At 40.3% G+C, this 20,629-nt stretch overlaps 1 protein-coding gene across 5 annotated transcripts in view; it reads right to left on the bottom strand.

Annotated features, from left to right (window-relative positions):
• The window catches only part of whrna (whirlin a), a 232,820-nt gene that overhangs the window by 211,800 nt on the left and 391 nt on the right, over nt 1–20,629 (bottom strand). For all 5 annotated transcript variants that reach the window (XM_076886312.1, XM_076886310.1, XM_076886309.1 and 2 more), the window contains exon 1: nt 19,456–20,629. This exon is cut by the window's right edge. In XM_076886312.1, coding sequence (XP_076742427.1) covers nt 19,456–20,199 — 744 coding nt within the window. In that variant the 5' untranslated portion in view covers nt 20,200–20,629. The remainder of the gene's footprint in view (nt 1–19,455) is intronic.

Genomic DNA, 20,629 nt, shown 5'->3' with positions numbered 1-20,629 from the left:
ATCGGTCAGCCTGCCCACTGCAAACAAGAAGCCCAACTCTCTGGGCCCCTCTGAAAAGAAAACAAGCCTAATTCTTTCAAAACTAGACAAGAGTCCAAAGCAAAACCAATTTAGACAAGTTTCTTTAAGATGTTTAGGTTTAAGATTTTTTTTTTAGCAGAAACTGAAATTTAAGCTCCTCTCAGTGAAATGCATTTTGCATCAGTCACAGTTAAAATCTCTCAAATACTTTATGTAGACAGGCTTAGATCCTTAAGCAAAGAACTATATATCTTCTAATACATCTCATCTTCATTGCTGATGACTCAACCAAGAGCTTTATCACACACACACACACACACACACACACACACACACACACACACACACGGCTCAGTTGCCAATCACCTTAACAAATAATAAAAATAATAAAATTTGCAACACACCACAACAGAGCTTGAGCTGAATCTCATCGTGTCCTTTACACCTATTTCCAGAATTTCAACTCCTATTTTTTTCTTTGCCTCTTTTGTAAGAGTGGTGGACAGAAGATGGTTTGGAGTATGCAGGACTCTGAGTGTGTGTAGGAGATGGGAGAGAAAGCAATAGATGACCAGCAGGGCTCCTCTGTGGTTATCACAAACATAAAAGAAACATCTGGGCCACTTAACCAACTCCATGCTCGCTCTCACTGTGTGTGTCTTGAAGGAAATAATGTAACATGACAAACACACAAAAGAGGATTTAGGTTTATGCTGGTGGTCTCGCTTTGAATATGTGAGTGATTAACCCTAGGTAAAAAAAAAAAAAAAAAAGTCGATCAGAAAGCCCATGTGGCTTATACAACCCAGCCGCTCTCCTTTGAAGACTCCCAGTGTTTTTACTCCACCCCAGTCCTGATAATTCACACATCAGAGGACTCCACAACCTCCCAGGAAGTCCTTTTCTCAGGAAGAGATTATTTAAATCGTCTCTCTTGTGCTTACGTAACTCTATTAAATTCTTCTTCGTCCTCCTCCAGTAGAGCAATCACTGAATGGCTGCTTGCATCAGGCAGTGCCGGAAAATTTGCCAGTGTGTGTTTGTGTGTGAGTGAGAGCAAGAGAGAGAGCGAGAGAGTGTCCACTACAGAACTTACAAACCACAGAGGAAACCAGCGCTCAATTGCAACAACAGAAAAAGCAGCTCCTAACATTGACTGAGGCAACAATAATATGTAACCGTGCTGAGAGCATACTAAATTCACCGGTGCTATATTTCTCTTTATATTGTTGTTACATGATCACCAGAGTTACCCACACCATCTTACTCCAGCTGAGTAGGAATGGGAACAGAAAAGCTCCATCAGGTATCCATGGTCAGGTATCCAAGTCATTCTATGGGCCAATCCATTCTCTCGGCTGTGTTGTTGTGGAGCTACTGTGCAACACACCAGCAGTTCTGCACTAACATACTGTTAGCAGGAAGCTAACAGAAAACGTTCAGACAGATTTTTGTTACAAAGGGAAGAGCATTGCTTCTGCAAAGAGTTCACCTGGTCCTTTTATATAATGGCGGAGATTTTTTTTGGTAGTGGTAGTGGTGGTGTTTTGCACAACATATTAAATATACTTATCAATGTTTGTTTTTTGTTTTTTTTATTTAAAATTGGTATTTAATGGGAACTTATTATACTGGCATATTATATTGCATTGGCAGATACACAAAACCAGGGTATCTGTATCATACTGGAACTGGGAAAAGTTGGATTGGTGCATCCCTATGTGACCTCACAATGTTATCAGTTCTAAATATCAATAAGAAATCTAAAATAAAATAAAAAGAAAATGTAAACAATGGCATAAAAACAGCCAAGTCCAGACACTTGAGGTTTGGATAGTAATAAGGTGTTTATTTTATTGGACTAAAGACAAAATTACATCAATGCATATCTGCAGTCGTAGCATCACTCGGACTAATTACATGAATCAGGACAAAAGACTATTTTAAATGACAAAAACAAGGAAAGAACTTCAACCAACCATAGTGTGTGTAGTCATTACAATCAGTGGAGTGGATGAGTGCATGAGTGGAAAAGTGGTGTAGAGAATGTTATTTGGTGCAAAATCCAAACCAAATTCCAAGTAAGGTGTTTCATGCAGGAGAGCCAGGCAACAGAGCTCTGAGGGCCTTTACAGAACACTGGCACACTGTGCCCAGGTGTTGCCAGCGCCACTGATGAAAGCGAGCAATCACCCATGAAATACAAAAGCCATCTGTTAAAAACACTCTTCTATCCAAATGTAATGTGGATACAAGAAATTAAAGCCTGCAATAAAATATCAATCATATAGCACTTTTGTCTACGCCTAAGTGCTTTCACACACACTCAGACACCGATGGATGCATTGGGGCAACTCAGAGTTCAATATTTTGCCCAAGGACAGGTCGACATGTGGACTGGAGAAAGCAGGGATTGATCCACAACTTTCAGACTGGTAGATGATCTACTCTTCCACCTGTTATCATCTTAAAAGACATCAGTAGGTCAATCTAGTTAATTACACAGTGAGCCAAAATAACCAAGGTACTAACTATAAAATCATAAGATGGCTAAGTCATTATTATATTTGATTCTATTAATCTTGTCTGCGAACAAACTCCATTCTCCAGGATGACACCGCTTGCCCCCACAGAGCAGGGTTCACCTACAGAGTTTGGAAGTGGAGAGGATGGAATTGCCTGTCTGCAGTCATGACCTCAACCCCGTTGAACACTTGTGGGACCAGGCTGGGTGTGCTGTCTGTGCCAGAGTGACCAACACAACCACACTGGTTGACACAAATGTGGCACCACTGAAGAGGAATTAAACAGGCTTCATAATGGAATAAGATTTTTTGACAAGAAGCCTCGTTACAAAGAAATTATTGACCAAACAAATTTCCTTTCTTTTTGTGCCAAGTTTACTTTTATGCCCGTCAGACTTATTTTTTTCATAGGTACAACTAAAGATTATGCAGATTTTTGCAAATGATGCAATGTTGTCATGATGTGCTTCCATCTAGTGTTTGACCATAGGATTATTAAAGTTCTCAATAAAAATTGCAAATAAATAATAGTAACATTTGTATTATTACATGCATGTAATCTAAAATATTCTCCCACCAATTTGACTCAGCAGATTGTGCTGGTGCTATCAAATCGATGACAGTAAACTGAAGGGAAGTTAAATGAGACTGTGATGAAGAAGAGGAACCTCACTGGTTAATTTATCATAATGTATCCTAGATCAAGTACTGTAGAATTGCTGTATCATGATGTCATTGTTATCGTTGGCAACTCATGGCAATATGTCTTAGTGTGAATTACACATATTCCCATATGGAGTATTCCCACATTGCCTGTGCTGACATCGGAAAGATGATGCGTTTAAAAACTTTTAGATACGCACTGGTTTGAATCAGCTGTGGAAATGATCAAATCACAGATAATAGATAAAATAAAAGCAGACAATTACAATAAACTGATTTAAAAGTCAGCCTTATTAATGATTTAGAGGCCCTGTGGGACATACAAAAAAAAGGGGGAAATGCAAGCAAATTTATTTCCTTTAATAATGCATCTGTCACTCCAGAAAGGTCTCTGTATCTCTCTCTAATTGACTCTCTGAGCGGGATAATGATCACCTGGGCTTTTGTGTGTGCGTTGCAGCTACAGACACATCTCTCCTTTCCCTGTCCCCAGCTCCTGATAATGTGTCAGAGAGCAACAGACAAAAAAAAAGTAACAATAGAACCTCGCAAATCCTCATTGATATTCATGCAGAAATCCTGCAGCCTCATGACACCTACAATGGCTGACATGCAGCCTCAGAGAGAAATGCCCAACAAGCTCAATTCAATCCCACCTAAGGTTAGGGCAAGTGCACGCACGCGGCATTACCTGTAATCTACAATCTCAAATGCAAGTTACAGCCTACACTGTAACTTGCATTTGAATGAAGGAGTTCACCTTTATCTTTCATCCATGCGTTTTTCTTACTTTCTAATTTTAAATATGCATTATATTTCATGAATTAAATCTGCTTTTAGATCAATATGTGAACAGATTATGAAATGAGATATTTCCGGAGTTTCTCAGTTACCTACGACTTCCTCTCCCTTTTCTGCATTCATAATTCCATCTATTTTCACAAAATTCCCAAGACCACTGGCAAAAATGTAGTCTCAAAACATGACGGAGCCTCAAGGCTTTTTCATGGATGTCTGTAGACACTCGCTATTGGACCTCTCTCCTGACCTCCTCCATATATATTGAAGACAATAAGAGCCAAAAATCCATCTCTCGATCAGACCTGTTGTCACTGGTTTTCAGTCCAGTTCTTTTGTAACCTGGCCTTTTCTATCCAGTTTTCTCAAAATTAGAAGTACTCACTGCGGATTATGTCAAGATATGTCAACCAACTAGTACCTAGTGGCCAATAGGTCTTTGAGAATCACCTCATTGATGCAACAATACTACTTTATGCCTTTTAAAATGTTTTCTTTGGCAATTTTTAAAGATTCAACTAAATAAATTATGTGATTTTGCAACAGACTGCTAGTAACAAAGTGAATAATGATACAATTTAAGTTTTTGTCTTTGTTAATTTGTCAGTTGTAGACAACACTGGTTTATTTAGGTGGGTTTTTATGCTCATGGTGACTTAAAATAAGAAAAATATTGCCTCTGAACATCATCAGGTACAAGGACCGGACTGAAAATGATTGAAAAAGCAGCCAGTGTCCAAAGAAAAACTTTGAAGACCTTCAAATGGACTAAGGTACAACAGCTGAAGACCAATTTAAAACATTACAAGAATGTCTGGCACAACATGAAGAAATGGATGGTGATTCAAGACTTTAGCACTGTAGCTCCCAGACCAACAAAGACTGCAACACAACACACAGACACAAAAATATTCATATTCCTCCAGGCCTCGGCTTCTGTTTGAATGCATCACCAGTTTCAATAAAAAATAGAAGACTATTGTTGTCTTCACGATTGCGTTATTAGTAACAGAAGCATTTGAGTGTATAAACCCAATTCTGTGTACCATTTGTGTACAAAATGAATTCAAAAACTGCAATTTTCACATGACGAGTGACCGTGGTAGTTTCACTCAATATCACTCAAAAAAAATCTGATTTCTGTTAAACTCAGAGCACCCTGAGGCCTAATAGAATGAGCCACTTCCTACCTGCAGACAGAAGTCTCTAGAAATGGCGGGATTCAGCTCATTGACCGGATATTAATGGCTACTTCCGGTGATTTAGCGCTGTGGACTCCAGGTGATGGATTGGGGACACCTTCACTGTGAATTGGAGCATTTGGTGGCTCCATTGTAAAGCAATTAGACCATTACAATAGAGTCACTTTGGCAGGAAGTCTGTCTATGGGACACCAGGTGGACCAACTAGAGGAGAATGAAAATGCCTTTATTAAGATGGACAGAATGGTAAATGGTAAATGGCCTGTATTTATATAGCGCTTTACTTAGTCCCTAAGGACCCCAAAGCGCTTTACACTACATTCAGTCATTCACACATTCACACACACATTCACACACACATTCACACACTGGCGGTGGCAAGCTACATTGTAGCCACAGCCACCCTGGGGCGCACTGACAGAGGCGAAGCTGCCAGACAGTGGCGCCACCGGGCCCTCTGACCACCACCAGTAGGCAACGGGTGAAGTGTCTTGCCCAAGGACACAACGACCGAGACCAAGACGAACTGCCAACTTTTGAGCCACGATTGCCCCAAATAGTTGATACCAAAGAAGGGGAGAGAGACGAGACACTTCTAGAAAGCTGGAGGTTAAAGTTGCTGTGAGTTTTTATTTCCATGTACATGAACATGAGTGACAAAAATGCTACAATTAGGAATAACAATGTAAAAAGCTGAACAAAATATCAACAAGCACACCATAGCTTAATAGTCAACATATAATTCAGCATGGAACATTATGTCCTGCAGAAACTTGGATCACAGTATGAGTGCGTTTCCTTAATCTCCCACTCAGTCTTCACCATCGAGCCTCCTAAGCCAGTAAACATTTCAATATTCATTGGTTTAGCATGCCACAACACAAAGCCAGTCAGAACTGGTCCCCGCCCACTTAATTAAAGCAATTTATAAATATTTTACAGTATAATTATGGAGACAAATTGAACAGAGGAGCTACAATAAACCTTCAGGTATTGCATTTGCTGGAAGGGAAGGACAATGTGATTAAAACCAGCCGTGACATATCATGATATAAATGCCACAATATGGCCAGAGTTGGACGAAAATCATATAAAAAGATCAATCGGCTGTTTTTCTTTGGAGCAAACTGTGTTCCTGTGTTACATTTCATCGCAAAAAAATAGTCATTAAGTGTTCCATTCATTCATTAGCTTCTTTTCTATCAATTTTCTCTTTCTCCTTCAGCAGCCAGAGCAGCAAAGCAACACTTAATCAAGAGTTTGGTGCTTTGACTTGTGAGCAGCTGCTTACCACCAACCTGAGCTGAACAAAAATACTTTTTTCTATTCTTTTCTAGGAGGAAAAAAAATGTAGAGATTTCTGATTTGCTCAGTTGTAGCTGCCAAAGTGAACATCTGTTGGTCAGGGAAAATTAAAGAGTTTGCACTGTGATAATATTAATTCACTGCGGGTTGAGTAAATGTTTGGAGAAAACTGTGGGAACGCTTCCAGCATTCTGCGAGGCAGCCGTAGTCTGAAGACCTCCTAATCTCATTCCCGGGCATGCTGTACATTTATCAAAGCATCTAGTGTCTCCAATATTCACACAAGGTGTCCTCTGGTTTGCTTTGGGTTTAGGAAGTAGCGAGACCGGTATCTATAGCAACTCCAAGCTCATCACATAATGATGTAAGATACTTTTTTTTTTGTCACATTTGGTGTCAGTTCGCAAAATGCCATTAATGATGTGAAGGGACTTGTTTTATCCCAACCAGATACCTTTCAGTGCCTAAATCAAACCAAACCATGGCAGACTGTATAACACATGAGTGTAGCCACCATCACCTACTGGACTCTGTAATTTGAAGCCTTAATGCTAGCTTTTTGGCTGATACCACATTGGTTTTTGAATCACACCTGCTAATTAGTGCAGGCTAATAAAATGCTAGAATTTTACTCATCAAAATGCAGAAACATTTTAGATCATTAGATCATCACACAGTGAGCCATTTAATATTAGCCAAACGATTAAGTGAAAAAAAGAACCTCTGATTCTAATCTCGCACTGAAAGCACCTTTTTACTACAAGCCGTATTCACTAAATTACACTCACACGGATACATCGGGGGCAATTCTACTTTTATTGCCCCTGACTGGAGTAGCCAGGGAATCAAACCACCGACGTTTTTATTTATTTACGATCCACAAAGCCACAGCTAATTTACATAGGAGGAAACAACCTTTTAGTTTTATTTACTTTGTGTAACAGGCTGTGAATGTGTCTTTTAATGCTGCAAAGTTTGGCATTTTAACATGGAAGCCATAGACTCCTAAAAGAACTGCAGCTTTTAGCATTTCACATTGGCTTCATTTTCAACCCCAAAGGTTTCCACTTAGCCTACCAGAAGCAAAAGTAAAAAGCAAGTAAAATATAAAAATAAATCAGTGAATGAAAACTAAGCAAAACAAAGCTCAAAACAGAAACTGAACTCTAGTCCGTCACATGTTATGTTTGATTCACTTCTGACTCCTCTGAGAAGTCCAGTGTGCTTCCTCAAATAAAAATGTGAATTAATTCTGTTATTTGCCTGATAAACAGCAACGTGATTTTTAGTTTTAAAGAAGTTTTTTGACAGATTTCTAAAATAGTTTTCATGTTTTTGTGACAGGTGGTCTGAGAACTTTAAGCACTTTGTGTATTAGCATTTTAAAAGAAGGCCATTAATCTCTCGAGGTCCAACATTGATGCCACAACCAGTGTGTGACATCATCTGACAGAACGGCAATATTTCACACCCTGGGATGAAAACAAAAAGAAAAGCAGGCATTTCTCTCAGGATAACGTCAGGTTTAGAGTGGTTTTCGTCCAAACTTGCAGACGATATGACGGAAAAGGCAAAGACCAGCATCAGGGGATCGTTGCAGGGGTACCTTTGTCCTTGAGGCAGAGAGTTCAAGCTGTCAAATGTAAGAATAATAAGGAGGAGGAGAAGCGCTGATCCTCCAAACTTAAGTCATGACTCATTTCACACTTGTACAGCCACACACACGGTCACAACTGGAAGCCAGCCAGTACAAGATGGTGGCCAAATAACTGTTGGCCAGTGGAGCAGTTAGGTGCTAAGTGTCTTGCTCAAGGGTACCCGCAAGGGCAGTTTTCAAAGAGACACCTGCTCGTTGGGTAAATCACAGTGTTCCAGCCAGCGCAACCCTTCAATCTCCTCCCTTAAATTACAGGCAGCTGCTGCCCAAATAAAATAATCCTTACAAGTATAAATCAAAATCTGTTTCTTGATTTTGTCACAGAACCATCAAATCAACACAAGTGCAGAAAACCATTTCAAAGTAAAACTTGCATTAAATATAAAAGTTTCAAGCAATCACAGGACTGTATTGCATTCACATGAAAATGATTTTTTAACTGGGGCCCCAACAGTATAACAGACTGAATCAGACACTGGCTGAAAGCTGTCAAAATGCAAAATATTTGACATTCATGTTCATTTACCGACCGTTTCCCCACAGTGTCTTTCCTACAGTCAATAAATTAATACATATTTGGTACTTACATTAAAAACATATAAGTTATTAGAAACATTATATTCAAGTTAATGAGGAATTTAGCTATTGAATTATGCAATCATTTGCATAATTCCCACAAGAGAAATTTGAATACCAAGACAATCTGAGTTCAAAATTGCTTGTTTCAGGGTTGTTGGGGTTTTTTTTTGCACATTAAAGTTTTTTTCCCCCTTTGGGAGTCAAAATGTTCTTCAAATAAAACTACATAAACAAACTCTAAAAATCTTAAGCATGAAAACAAATCAAATCAAAACTTGTAGGTTTGGTGTATGTAAGCACTACTGAAGTGAACATTTTGAGAAAAAAAAAAAAATTAAGAAACCATCCTCTAAAAATACGAATTGTAAAACTTTCCTACATTTTTATTTATTTATAACATTTATTCACTGGTTAAAATACTTAATTAACAGATATCACCATGAAACTTTCACAGTTGTTTACTTATAAAACGTATGTTTTGTATTAACAGTTTGTGAAAATCACTCTATAAATATGCAAGTGATGCATTATCTCAGTTAAGGTGGACCAATTTGCTCAAATTATTTTGGCCATTTTTGTGTCATGGAAGCCGAAAATAGCCCCCAAAATCTCAAACTTCACTTGTGCATGTAGTATTTAAGGAATATAAATGGCTCATACACTGTACTCTTACTGGAAAAACTTTGAGATAAATGAAATGCAAACGTTTCTCACTTCTCCTGTCCCAGTAACTAATTCATACTGAAAAAGACTTAGCTTTACTTTCTTGCCAATGTTTTTTTTTTAGTTGTCTTTGCAGCAGAGAAAAAAAAAATCAATTCTCATGAATATTGCCAGTGTTAATAACAATCTAAAAATAATAAAAGCTCTGGCTAAAGCGTTATGGGTCAAGTTTTCTTTTTAAATGATTACTTACATAACCAGAAAAATCTTTACAGCTAAAGTTCCCCTCGCTTCACCATGAAAAGTTCAGTAAGACATGAAACAGATGTGGCATTGTCTACAGGCTACTGCATTCATACAGACCATTTAATAGTGCACCTTTCATACAAATCATATCAAGTACACAGAGTTGTATAATGTAAATATGAATTACTTGTAGGAGTGTGCATTTTCACCAGTAAATGAGCCTCTTGTGAAAGAAAATGCTGTCCAACGGCCCAGCGAAGTGCTTATGTAAGGCAATAGACTTTTAAAGTCTGTAATAATGGAAACATGTATGCAGAAAAAGGCCAAAAACAACTTGTAAACTGGTTTGGTTTTAGAGTTTTGTGCATCCTGAAAGGCTCGTTAGGTATGCATGCTTTCATCATTTTCATTAATCATTTTCAGCAACATACAGCAATGAATTCTTTAACTCTGGGTCACTTAATCCTTTAGATGTTAATTATCTTGCTCATGACTATGTTAGCTGCAGTTCAGCTGGGAATAAGGAAAGAGGAGGAATTTTTCTTTCCTTAGCTGTGAGCTCAACATTTGTGGCCTCTGCTCTTTAGTAAACAGCACAAATGTGGACCTTTAGGATGCCTTAAGGCATCAAGATGCACTCTGAACTCGGCCGATGCAGTAGGCAAATCTGCTGTCAGTGTGATTCGAAATGAAGGAACACAAGTATGTAAACACAAGGCCAGAGGCCAAGCCTAAAGGCACTCAAACTTGTTTATTCCAGACAGCTCTTAACCAGCTTAACAACCTACGTTCAGAGTTCTGAACTGCAAACAGTGGTGGTGAAAGACTTTTTAAACAAACTCTTTTCGCTGTGTCGTTGTTGGGAACACGTGCACAACTGGTCTATCCGTCACATACTCCCACTTTTTTCCTGTCAGGCTGGGTCAGGATTATTTTCTCTCTTATCATTTTTCTGCTTTTTTTCCGCCCTCGTAGTGAAACTCTGAGCAGGGATTCTTGGCAGCTTGGCAGATGATTCAGTCCCTGGTCTGTCTCTGTGCTGAAGACATCAGTGGGCGCTTTCATCTCATATTTCCTCCTTGTCGGAAAAAAAAGATTAATATTTATTGTCATATCCAGACTAATATATAAGTATTATATGTATGTCATAGTGTTCAGTTACAAGTTAAGTGCCCTGCTTTGGCGTTCACATCCCAAAAACAAGCTCTGCCAAAAATTTGTCCACCCCAAGGATCCAGTTGTCCGGCACGAAGAGTAACATAGTGTACGCTGTTAAGTGCCAGGAGGCTTGCCAGGTTTTATACATCGGGGAAACCAAACAACCTCTGGCGAAGCATTTATTTATTGATTTTTAATTTACTGCGTACAGATGTTTCATGATTGTTTGAATGTCTAGTCTCCACTTTGCAGTCAGCCTTCAGTCCTTGAATTGTTAAGGATTAAATTACTTGTGTCTCAGCATGACTTCAAAAAGCTTGTCCATCTTAAGTCAACTTGACTATTGTAATGAGCATTTACAGGCTTCTTTAAAGAGATGATCAGACAGCTGCAGCTAATTCAGAACGTCGCTTCTCGAGTGCTCGCTGAGACCGTGAAAATGGCTCATAATGCGGCAGTTCTCAGATCTTCATGCAGGCTCCTGATTGTCAAACTATGAGGCAAAAAAAAAAAGAAAGAAACGGTTAAAAAACATTTCTGACCGGCTGCTATGTTATAAACCATCCAGTGCCCTCCGGTCCTTTGAAACGGCTCTAATTTCTATCTCTATGCTCCCTCTCCAGATCTGGAACAAACCCTCAGAGAGCTGCAGCTTTTATTCAGTCAAGTCATTTCTCATTTGTAAGAATGCACTGTACTTTTGTGTAATGTTTTTGTATTATTGGTCATATTTTTTTCCTCTTTTATTAGTTCTTTAATTTGAATTGTAATTAATTCCTGTCTACACACACACACACACACACACACACACACACACACACACACACACACACACACACACACACACACACACACAGCTTTATTCAATTATTTTATTTATTGAGCTTCTTTTTTATTAAATTGTAAATGGTAAATGGCCTGTATTTATATAGCACTTTACTAGTCCCTAAGGACCCCAAAGCGCTTTACATATCCAGTCATCCACCCATTCACACACACATTCACACACTGGTGATGGCAGCTACATTGTAGCCACAGCCACCCTGGGGCGCACTGACAGAGGCGAGGCTGCCGGACACTGGCGCCACCGGGCCCTTTGACCACCACCAGTAGGCAACGGGTGAAGTGTCTTGCCCAAGGACACAACAACCGAGACTGTCGGAGCCGAGGCTCAAACTGGCAACCCTCCGATTACAAGGCGAATTCCCAACTCTTGAGCCACGATCGCCCCTACCTTCTTTTTTATCATTTCAATCTTATTTTGACTTTTCATTGTACTTTATTTTTATTAGGCTGTTCTACTTCATTTGAGCAATTTTTAGGTTTTTAACTCATTAATTTTATTTGCTTTTACATTTTACCTTGCTTTTACATTTTATGTACAGAACTTTGCTAATTCTCCTGTAACATCTTTCATTGACAGCTACTGCTCTTTTTTCAGTTCCCTCTATTGATAAGATACAAGATGAGTTCAGGTTCCAGTACCTTCACACCCCACCAGGGGGCCATGGCCCATTCATTAATTATCCAGTTCAATGCTGCTGGTAGGTGGGCTGCTCCCCCAGTTGTCACAGAGCCAGAGAGAGGGTACGCCCTTGAAAACTTCCCAGTCTGTTCCAGATAATAAACTGTACTTACATTCAGTTGTAGTGTTTATTACCCTAAAGGCAATTAAAAGACCTGCATGATGGATGCATTAATGACTGAACCTGAACATGTGGACTGGTTGATTCAAATCATTAAAAAAAAAATGTTACCACTGCCATTTTAATTTAGTCTATAATTGTATTTACTTTTTGTTTTCCATTTCATTTCAGGTATAGAAAAAAAATAATCATCCAACCATTCATCCACCTAACTGTTGTTAATGGCAGCCAATAAATCAATGGAGTGGCCTTTTTGGATCCTGTGTTTAAACGTGCGCACCGAATCAGATGTTCTGTGAGTCAGTGTCATTTTTTCAGATGGTGAAGAAAGCAGAGCAACTACCAGCTAAAGAATGATTTGTACTTGTTAGAAACCTAAGCAGATATACACATATTTACTAATAACAATAAACACAGCTACAAATGATCATTTCGGTCCATCTCTTTTCGATGAGCCAAAAGCTGTTTCTTAGCAAACGTGTCATGCAGTTAAAACCCATCATTAAAGATCATTCTGTGCAACTCTGTTTAATTCATTAGCAAATATGTGGAAGTCTTGATTTTCACTGAAGTAAATCTATTGCTCATTTGCTTATCCAGATTGTTGCATGTTCTTTCCTTTACTGCCATCTCAGACCCACAAATAGCATCAATAATCCTGCCACAACAACAGGCTTGGCTTTAAATAAGCCTCTGCGTCTAATTTTATCATCAGCACATTACTCATTCACACCGTCCTTTCCCTCCTGTATAGTTCTCCACAGGCTTAATCCACTACACTTTAGCAAACCCGTGTTCGGAGATGGCCTCTGAAAGCAGTAGATTGCCGTTTCCCGTTTCCCGTGTCAAGAACTTACAGCTGAATTTCTTTCCGACTCGCTCCTCTTCCTAAAAGCCTGCCTTGGCCTCAGTCTCCAGAGTCAATGCCAGGGTTGGCAACCAAGTATGCATCTACCCAGCACTAGCTTTTCATTAATCATCGTCTCTGCCGCGTGCCAGGTAGTCAGAAGATGTGACAGGATAGGGATAAGGACATCCATTTTGCTTTCCTGGCCAGAGACGTTAACAATAAGGCAGGCAAGTCTTGTCTCACCATTAGCCACAGGCTCTCTGATTTTGTTAATTTAATTGGTTTCAAGTCTGAGGAGGATTTGAGGAAGAAACAAAAGAGGAGCGGTGATGTAGCAGCACAAAGAACAAACAGAGAGCCAGCAAAGAACACAAAAGATAAGAGATGAGTTTGCTTTTCGATATGTTTACCCGTCTCCCTCAGCCTACAGTGAGCTGAAGAAATACTGTGTGCCTCTCCTGTGTTTGGAACAGTTGCTTTTTTATCACCATCCTGCAAAGGGACCAGAGAGTGAGGGGATTCAATAAGAGATGAAAACTTGGCCGCTGTCTAAATTCACTGGGTTGACACAGTCTGCTGCCAGGGACATTGACATGCAAACACTTGGCCACAAGTTAGAGGAACGGGAGCCGAGTGGCCCGGAGCAGCTCCACAGACTGCTAATGGTCAGTGTGTCGATTAGATGGTGGGAGGCAGATAGAAATCTCGTTATACTATTAATTGATTCATAGCTCTGAGCTAAATCCAGGGTTGTGACGGAGGTTGGTCTAGCTCAGCAGTGCCAACATGCAGACGGCACCGGACTGCCTGCTGTGAAGAGTCTGCAGATGTTTAACCCACTTTGCATTTATTATGCTTCGCTCCGAATTTAATTCAGAGAGCTCAGTGCAATGGCATCTTTACCGCATTAATGTGATCTTAAAGAGGATATAGTTGCAGTACAAAACTTAAAAACAAGCAATTATCAGATGTATCCCAAGTGATTACAAGTTAATGAGTTCGTATGATGTCACCAGGAGGGTTACAAATGAGGGGATTGCTCTTGGTAACTGTTCATAGAGCCAGAGGTTGCCTTTGGGATTAACATCAACATGTTTTAAAGATGTTTTTGCGGTGTGGAGGACAATCAAAGCATCTTCCGTGGAAAAACAGCTGCCTGTTCCTGCTGAAAACAGAGCTAATGAGATCGCTCAGCTCGAACCACTTAGTAAATGTGGCAGAAAACTATTTCTGGACTTGAAGATTAGAATTTAGGGCTGCAACAATTTCCACCTTAATAACATTTGGTTTGGCGTTAAAAACATAAATTAAAACTGAGAGTTGAAGTTGGATACTCGGAGCGTTCAGTTCAAGACGACGAGACTGCTGAAATGAATTGCTGTCACAGCTGGATTCATCAAGAGCGTCCAGACAGCTGCTTATTCAGTGGTGAAATTTCATCTGTCACAAATGACAGAAGCTTAGATTCACTGAGCTTCACAGACGTGGCTGTTGGATTTTGAAAGGACTATAAACACAGAGATTCAGTCAGTTAATCATCAGAAAAGTTTATTAGATGTGCTTTGGTTTGTTGTTTAAGGAGTCTAATGAGAAAACTATTTAGAGATGCAACGATGTATCAGGCAAACATATCAGCTTTGATTGTTGTAGAAAATCCTGAGACCAGGCTTCAACTCGTACAGAAATACTAACTCAAGAGAGCCAGTTATCAAAGCAGAGACCAGAGTTCTGAGATTTATCTGGTTTTTTTAAATAAATAATATAATTTGTGTAATATAATGACATAAACTGGAGACACATGCAGCACCGCTCCAGCAGTAGATAGCATCAACAAGTTTGAACATAAAAGTCACCTGTTTCTTAGAAGAACAATATGCTTTTAAAAAAAAAAGAAAAAAGAAGAAGAAGAAGAAGAAGAAACAAAGAATTTCCAAATTAAAAGTTGGATCATTTCCACTCTTACTTATATACTATACTATTTATTGTATGTCATCAAGGTGCTCTAACGATGGGAGATTTTTCAAATAAAGGCCTTAACAGTTAACTGTTAAAAAAAAACAACAACAAAAACCCACCAGTGTCAGATATATCTCTGATATTCAAAATAAAAATCCCGAGTTTATAAGAATAATAAAGGAATTTAATTGACACTCACTTTTTTCAAAGATGAAACCCTCTAAATACTTATTGAAGATCAATATAATTTAACACTGAAATTTTCTAAATAAAACCCCATAGGTCATTTTAGAACATTAGCATGATGCTCAGAAATATCGCCATTTTGAGAATAAAAACCTATTTACCACCAAATTTTTAGCAGCAAGCCACAGACCAAAATCCTGTAACAACAACAGTCCCACAGCAATTTCTCCAGAAACTGCATAGCTTATTTTAATGCTGCAAGTGGATATGTGGCAACAGTCAACAAAGTTCTTGATTTGGAGAAACAACACATTCAGAAAGAAATTCTCTTTTAAAACCACCAGACAAAACTGACAAAAGCAGTCATTTTTACCTCACAGAAAACAGGACCAGCTCCTTGTTCATCCACTTTGTGTGTTCAAGTTCTGAATTAATGTATTATAACACTGAGAAGTGGTAGACAAACAACTCCTGTGTTTTAAGGGGTAAAATCACTGCTTTTATCAGTGGAGCTTGGTAGAGTGTAACTGCTTCACTTCCTCAGCAGGAAGAGCTGTCGGGCAACAGGTAAACCGGTAACAATGTTCCAAATATAGGGTGCACTTAAACTGATATTGATTTGTTATTGGTGGCCAAAAATCTGCTTTGCCACTGACTGTGCTCACAGACATAAACACAGGTCAAATGGCTTCCAGGTCATCCACAGAATCTATTTATCATACAGAAAAAGGGCCCTGCTGTGCATGATCTCTTGGGACTTCACCAAATAAGCAGAAGCCACATCTAAAAATTCCCCTCTTATTGATGACTGCCATTGGTTAGGAGGATGGCATTTTCCGATGGCAGTGTTTGATGTTTATCTTTTGTTTCCCATCAATTTTGTGCCAAATAAATGTTCAAAAACATTGTGATGGAAGGATAAAAGACTTTAAAACTGTTGATAATGAGAATGTATTTGTTTCTCTTGTTGAAAAGGAGGATAGATGACATCAAAGACAACAAAAACAAGAACACGCGCGCGCGCACACACACACACACACACACACACACACACACACACACTTCAAGGTGCATCCCTAAAATTACAAATTAAGCTTTAGGGTGTACAAACAAGAAGTGATGCAGCACAAGATTAAAAACAATGTCGCCCAGCATCTTGACCTGAATATAAACTATATTTTACAATGTTTGGTTGCACAACATGAGTTTGTATTGATGGACTTTCAAGTGGGCCTGGAGTTTAAAAGGTTAAATTGATTACAGTTCTAAAAGCCTTTAATAAAATTTAGTCCAAACTGAGAAGGCATAAAAATAACTGAACTCAAGCATTAATGACCTCCAGGGGGACTTTATCTTAGACAAGGCTCCTCTCCTGCTGGCTGGATGCCTGCACTTTGCAGCTAATAACAGCACTAGGGCATGCAGCAGTGGTAACTAGTAGCAGTCACAGGTATAGACATGCTATCATCAATATGGAGCAGCTGAATTCTGATGACAGGAATTAAGGGATGAGAATGCTCCACTTCTTTATTTACAATAGCAATGATGAACGGCATTTTTTCCACAGATAAGAGACAACTTGAAATGATTGAGAAATAAAAAAAATAAAAAAAACTAAGACATGCCATTAGTATTCCAGCCAATGCATAAATGAGGCACAGTCACAGTCTCCTGCAGTTTTGTGAAAGACTGTAGTCAGCAGATTTAAGAGAATGTATTATTAAGACAAAAATAGGACAATGAATGCTTCACTTCAACGCACTAAAAGGTTATGAAAGTATATGTCCTATGTGTCTCCCTTATGGGCAGATCAAATGAACAAAGCTACAATAAGAAACGATACAGAATACACCAGGAATGAAGAGGCGATAACAGAGGGCCCATAAACAAAAGGAGGTTAAATATTATGTGTCAGGGACCTTGACCCCGTAAAGCCCAAAACTTGCCCTAAAGCAACCATGGGGAAGGAAAAGAGGCATAAAATGTTCTCATGTCTAAGCATTAGCCAAAAGCCTAAAGGTGCAGTTTTTTGGATTAAACGCAGATGGGGGATTGCCATGTGGCTGAGCCCTGAATAAAGTGAATTACAAAAACCCAGACGAGACCAGACAGAGCCTGGATGACTTTTTGAAGACCAGTGAAGGTTAGAAAGGACTCAATCTGAGCTATAATCCATGGTTGCTGGAGGGAACATAACAGTGACCTTTCAACTACAGATAACCACCATTTTAAAAAGCAGCTTACAGATACCTGGCACTTTTGGTCGCTACTTTTCTTTAGCTCGTCGACTTTAACAGAGAACTTTCTACCCTTTGAGTGCAAAAGATCCATGTGCTGAAACCATGGTTCTCAACGTGTGGCCCACGGGCCAAAGACAGCACATGGCAATGTAGAAAGAGTGAACACATTTCATTCATCCGCATTTTATGTCATAGGATACCAAGTGAACATTTCTCATTATCTTTAATTGCCATTGTAACTAACTAAATCTTGTTAACTAATACTTCCAACCTGTGTCAGAAAAATAAATCTTATGGACACTAAAAGTGTTTGACGAGCTCCCTTTTCCATGTGCCGGCTCCATAAACCGATATTCTAAACTCTGACAAGAGGTTTCTCTGAAATGAAATCTCTTTTCCATGAGACACCAGACCAACAACACATAATGATTACGACACACCAGCAAAATGCCCCAGTACTGAACTCCACAGCCTACCTGACTATTATTGCTGACCATGTCCATCCCTTTATGACCACAGTGTACCCATTTTCTGATGGCTGTTTCCATCAGGACAATGCACCATGTCACAAAGCTCAAATCAGCTCAAACTGGGAACATTACAATAACTTTACTGTACTCAAATGGCCTCCACAGTCACAGATCCCAACCCAACAGGGCACCTTTGGAAAGTGGTGGAATGGGAGATTAGCATGGAGGGTGTGCAGCTGATAAATCTGCAGCAACTGTTTAATGCTATCCATGTCAATATGGAACCACATCTCTGAGGAGGGTTCTTAGTTCTAAAGGAAAAAGAAGGTCCAATTTGGTACAAGCATACTAAAAATAGCTGGTGAGTGTATATTTACATATTCAGTGTAATTATGCATTAAGAAAGTGAGTTTCTGAATCTCTTAACAACATAAAACAATTAAAGTGAGATGCAACTTTACAACCCTGCTAAAACTGACTTGCGCTTTTGAACTGTGATTGCTTGAGCTGTGAGTACAACCTTGGTGTCAATGAGTGCAATCACAACAAAAATCCCTATGGGGGTAAGAACTGAGCCAAAGGGAAAAAGTCAGGATGAAGAGGTAAAAGAGTTAAGAGGACTCTTCAGCACCATGGACAGTTCACAAGGCTCATAAAACCAAGTCCTCAATAGAATTCCTCCTAAATCAATCTGCCCTGCACACTTATTCGCACATGCTCTTTTATCACCTCATTTACTAATAGGTGTCCTTTGCGCTCAATGTCATTAACAGTAGTGCTCGGGGATAAAGTCATCTTTATTCTAAGTTATAGCGTTAAATTAATGACCTCATTACACACACACACACACACACACACACACACACACACACACACACACACACACACACACACACACTTCTATGATTACCAGCTGCTTTGAAGGTGTCTGGTTACATACGAGCTTCCTAGAAGTAGTAGTTTAAAGCTGACACTCCAGTGTTGCTACAGCACATGCGTAGTGATATTACAAAGCTGCTTTCAGTGGACAAAATTAATTCCCCTGAACACATCGGAGCTTGTTAGTGCCAAGAGGTCAATTTCAGACACAGAGGCCAAACACGTAATTAATACGAGACGGGGGATAATCATACACGGGATAGCGAGGTCTAGAGCAGAAGTAGTTCCCAGGAGTTCGTGCCAGTTCAATGTTGCTGGGATCTAACATATATTAACAACACATCTATTGTTTATTATAAAGAGAATTTTGCTTCGGCTGTGTAAGAAAAATAAGAAAAATGCAACGCTTACCTTCACTGCTTCAGCATGGGTGACTTTATCGAAGACTTTGTCGTTGACTTTCATGATCTGGTCACCGACCCGGAGACCCTCTTTCTCCGCCAAGCTCCCGGGCTCCACCAGGGACACGTAGATCCCGACTCCGTGCTCCGAACCGCCGCGAATACTGAAGCCCAGGCCCTCGTTGCTCTTGTGCCGCTTCATGGTGACCTGGCGCAGCTCACCGGGCGGCTCGTGGATAAAGTTCCTCCCGAGAAGAGGTACCAGGGGAGCTGTCCCGTCGCTACTGGTGCTGAAGCTGTCCGGAGAGCCCCGCAGCGCCACTTGAAACTCGGGGGGGTTGTTTGGAGAGAAATGCCCCGGGGGCGTCGGGCTAGCGCTGAGGAATTCGCCCGGGGACGGCTCGGCGTGTCCGTTGCTTGCAACTAAATCCGACTTTAAGTAAAGGCCCTCCGAGGTGTACTGCTCGAAAAGGAGCTGATCGGAGCGGGGGATCACCAGCCGAAGCATGGGCAGAAGTTGCCGTTTGCTGGGAGCGTTGAGGATGACATTGAGGGTCTGCACCAGGTCGTACACGTTGCGTTTGGAGTGGTAGACATTCAGGCAGTGGATGAACTGCTCCCTTTCGAAATCGTTGAGCAGGAGATTGAGCGCGTTGTGCAGCTTCCTCACGTTAGCTGACAGCGTCCGTGCGCTGGACGCCACAGAGTTTACCGAAGAGCTGAGCGACATGCGCTCCAGGTCGGTGCTGCTCATCCTGGCGGTGTGACCGGGACACGGCACCACACTTCTGCGGGGTTAGAGAGCGCACATAACGGGATGGACGCGCGGGATCAGACCGGCGCTTGGCATCACGACCACTGGAGCACTTGCAGCGCGGTTATACCCATGGTCTCCGGTACCGACAGATGAACCACTTCAGGCTGTTATTCTCGCAGACACGAAAGAAGTTCAGAGAATTATGCCCAACTCAATGTCAGCGTTCACCCAAATTATCTCGCTAATATTGATTAGATATCGCTAACAGTATTCCGCAAACTTCACGCGCAAACGGTGCGTCACGGCTGGGAATGCAACAGCCGCGCGGAAAACTCGTCCCACTCCGTCAGTGAGCTTACTAATGTGCCACGTAAAGCTCTCAGCCTGCGTGTCATCAGCTGCCGTCTTATTTTCCAGGAGGTCAGGT

This window comes from Maylandia zebra, linkage group LG7 (genome assembly GCF_041146795.1).
Source record: "Maylandia zebra isolate NMK-2024a linkage group LG7, Mzebra_GT3a, whole genome shotgun sequence".
Taxonomy (NCBI): domain Eukaryota; kingdom Metazoa; phylum Chordata; class Actinopteri; order Cichliformes; family Cichlidae; genus Maylandia; species Maylandia zebra.
The sequence above is the reverse complement of the archived record's forward strand: the minus strand, read 5'-3'. Positions and strand labels throughout refer to the sequence as shown.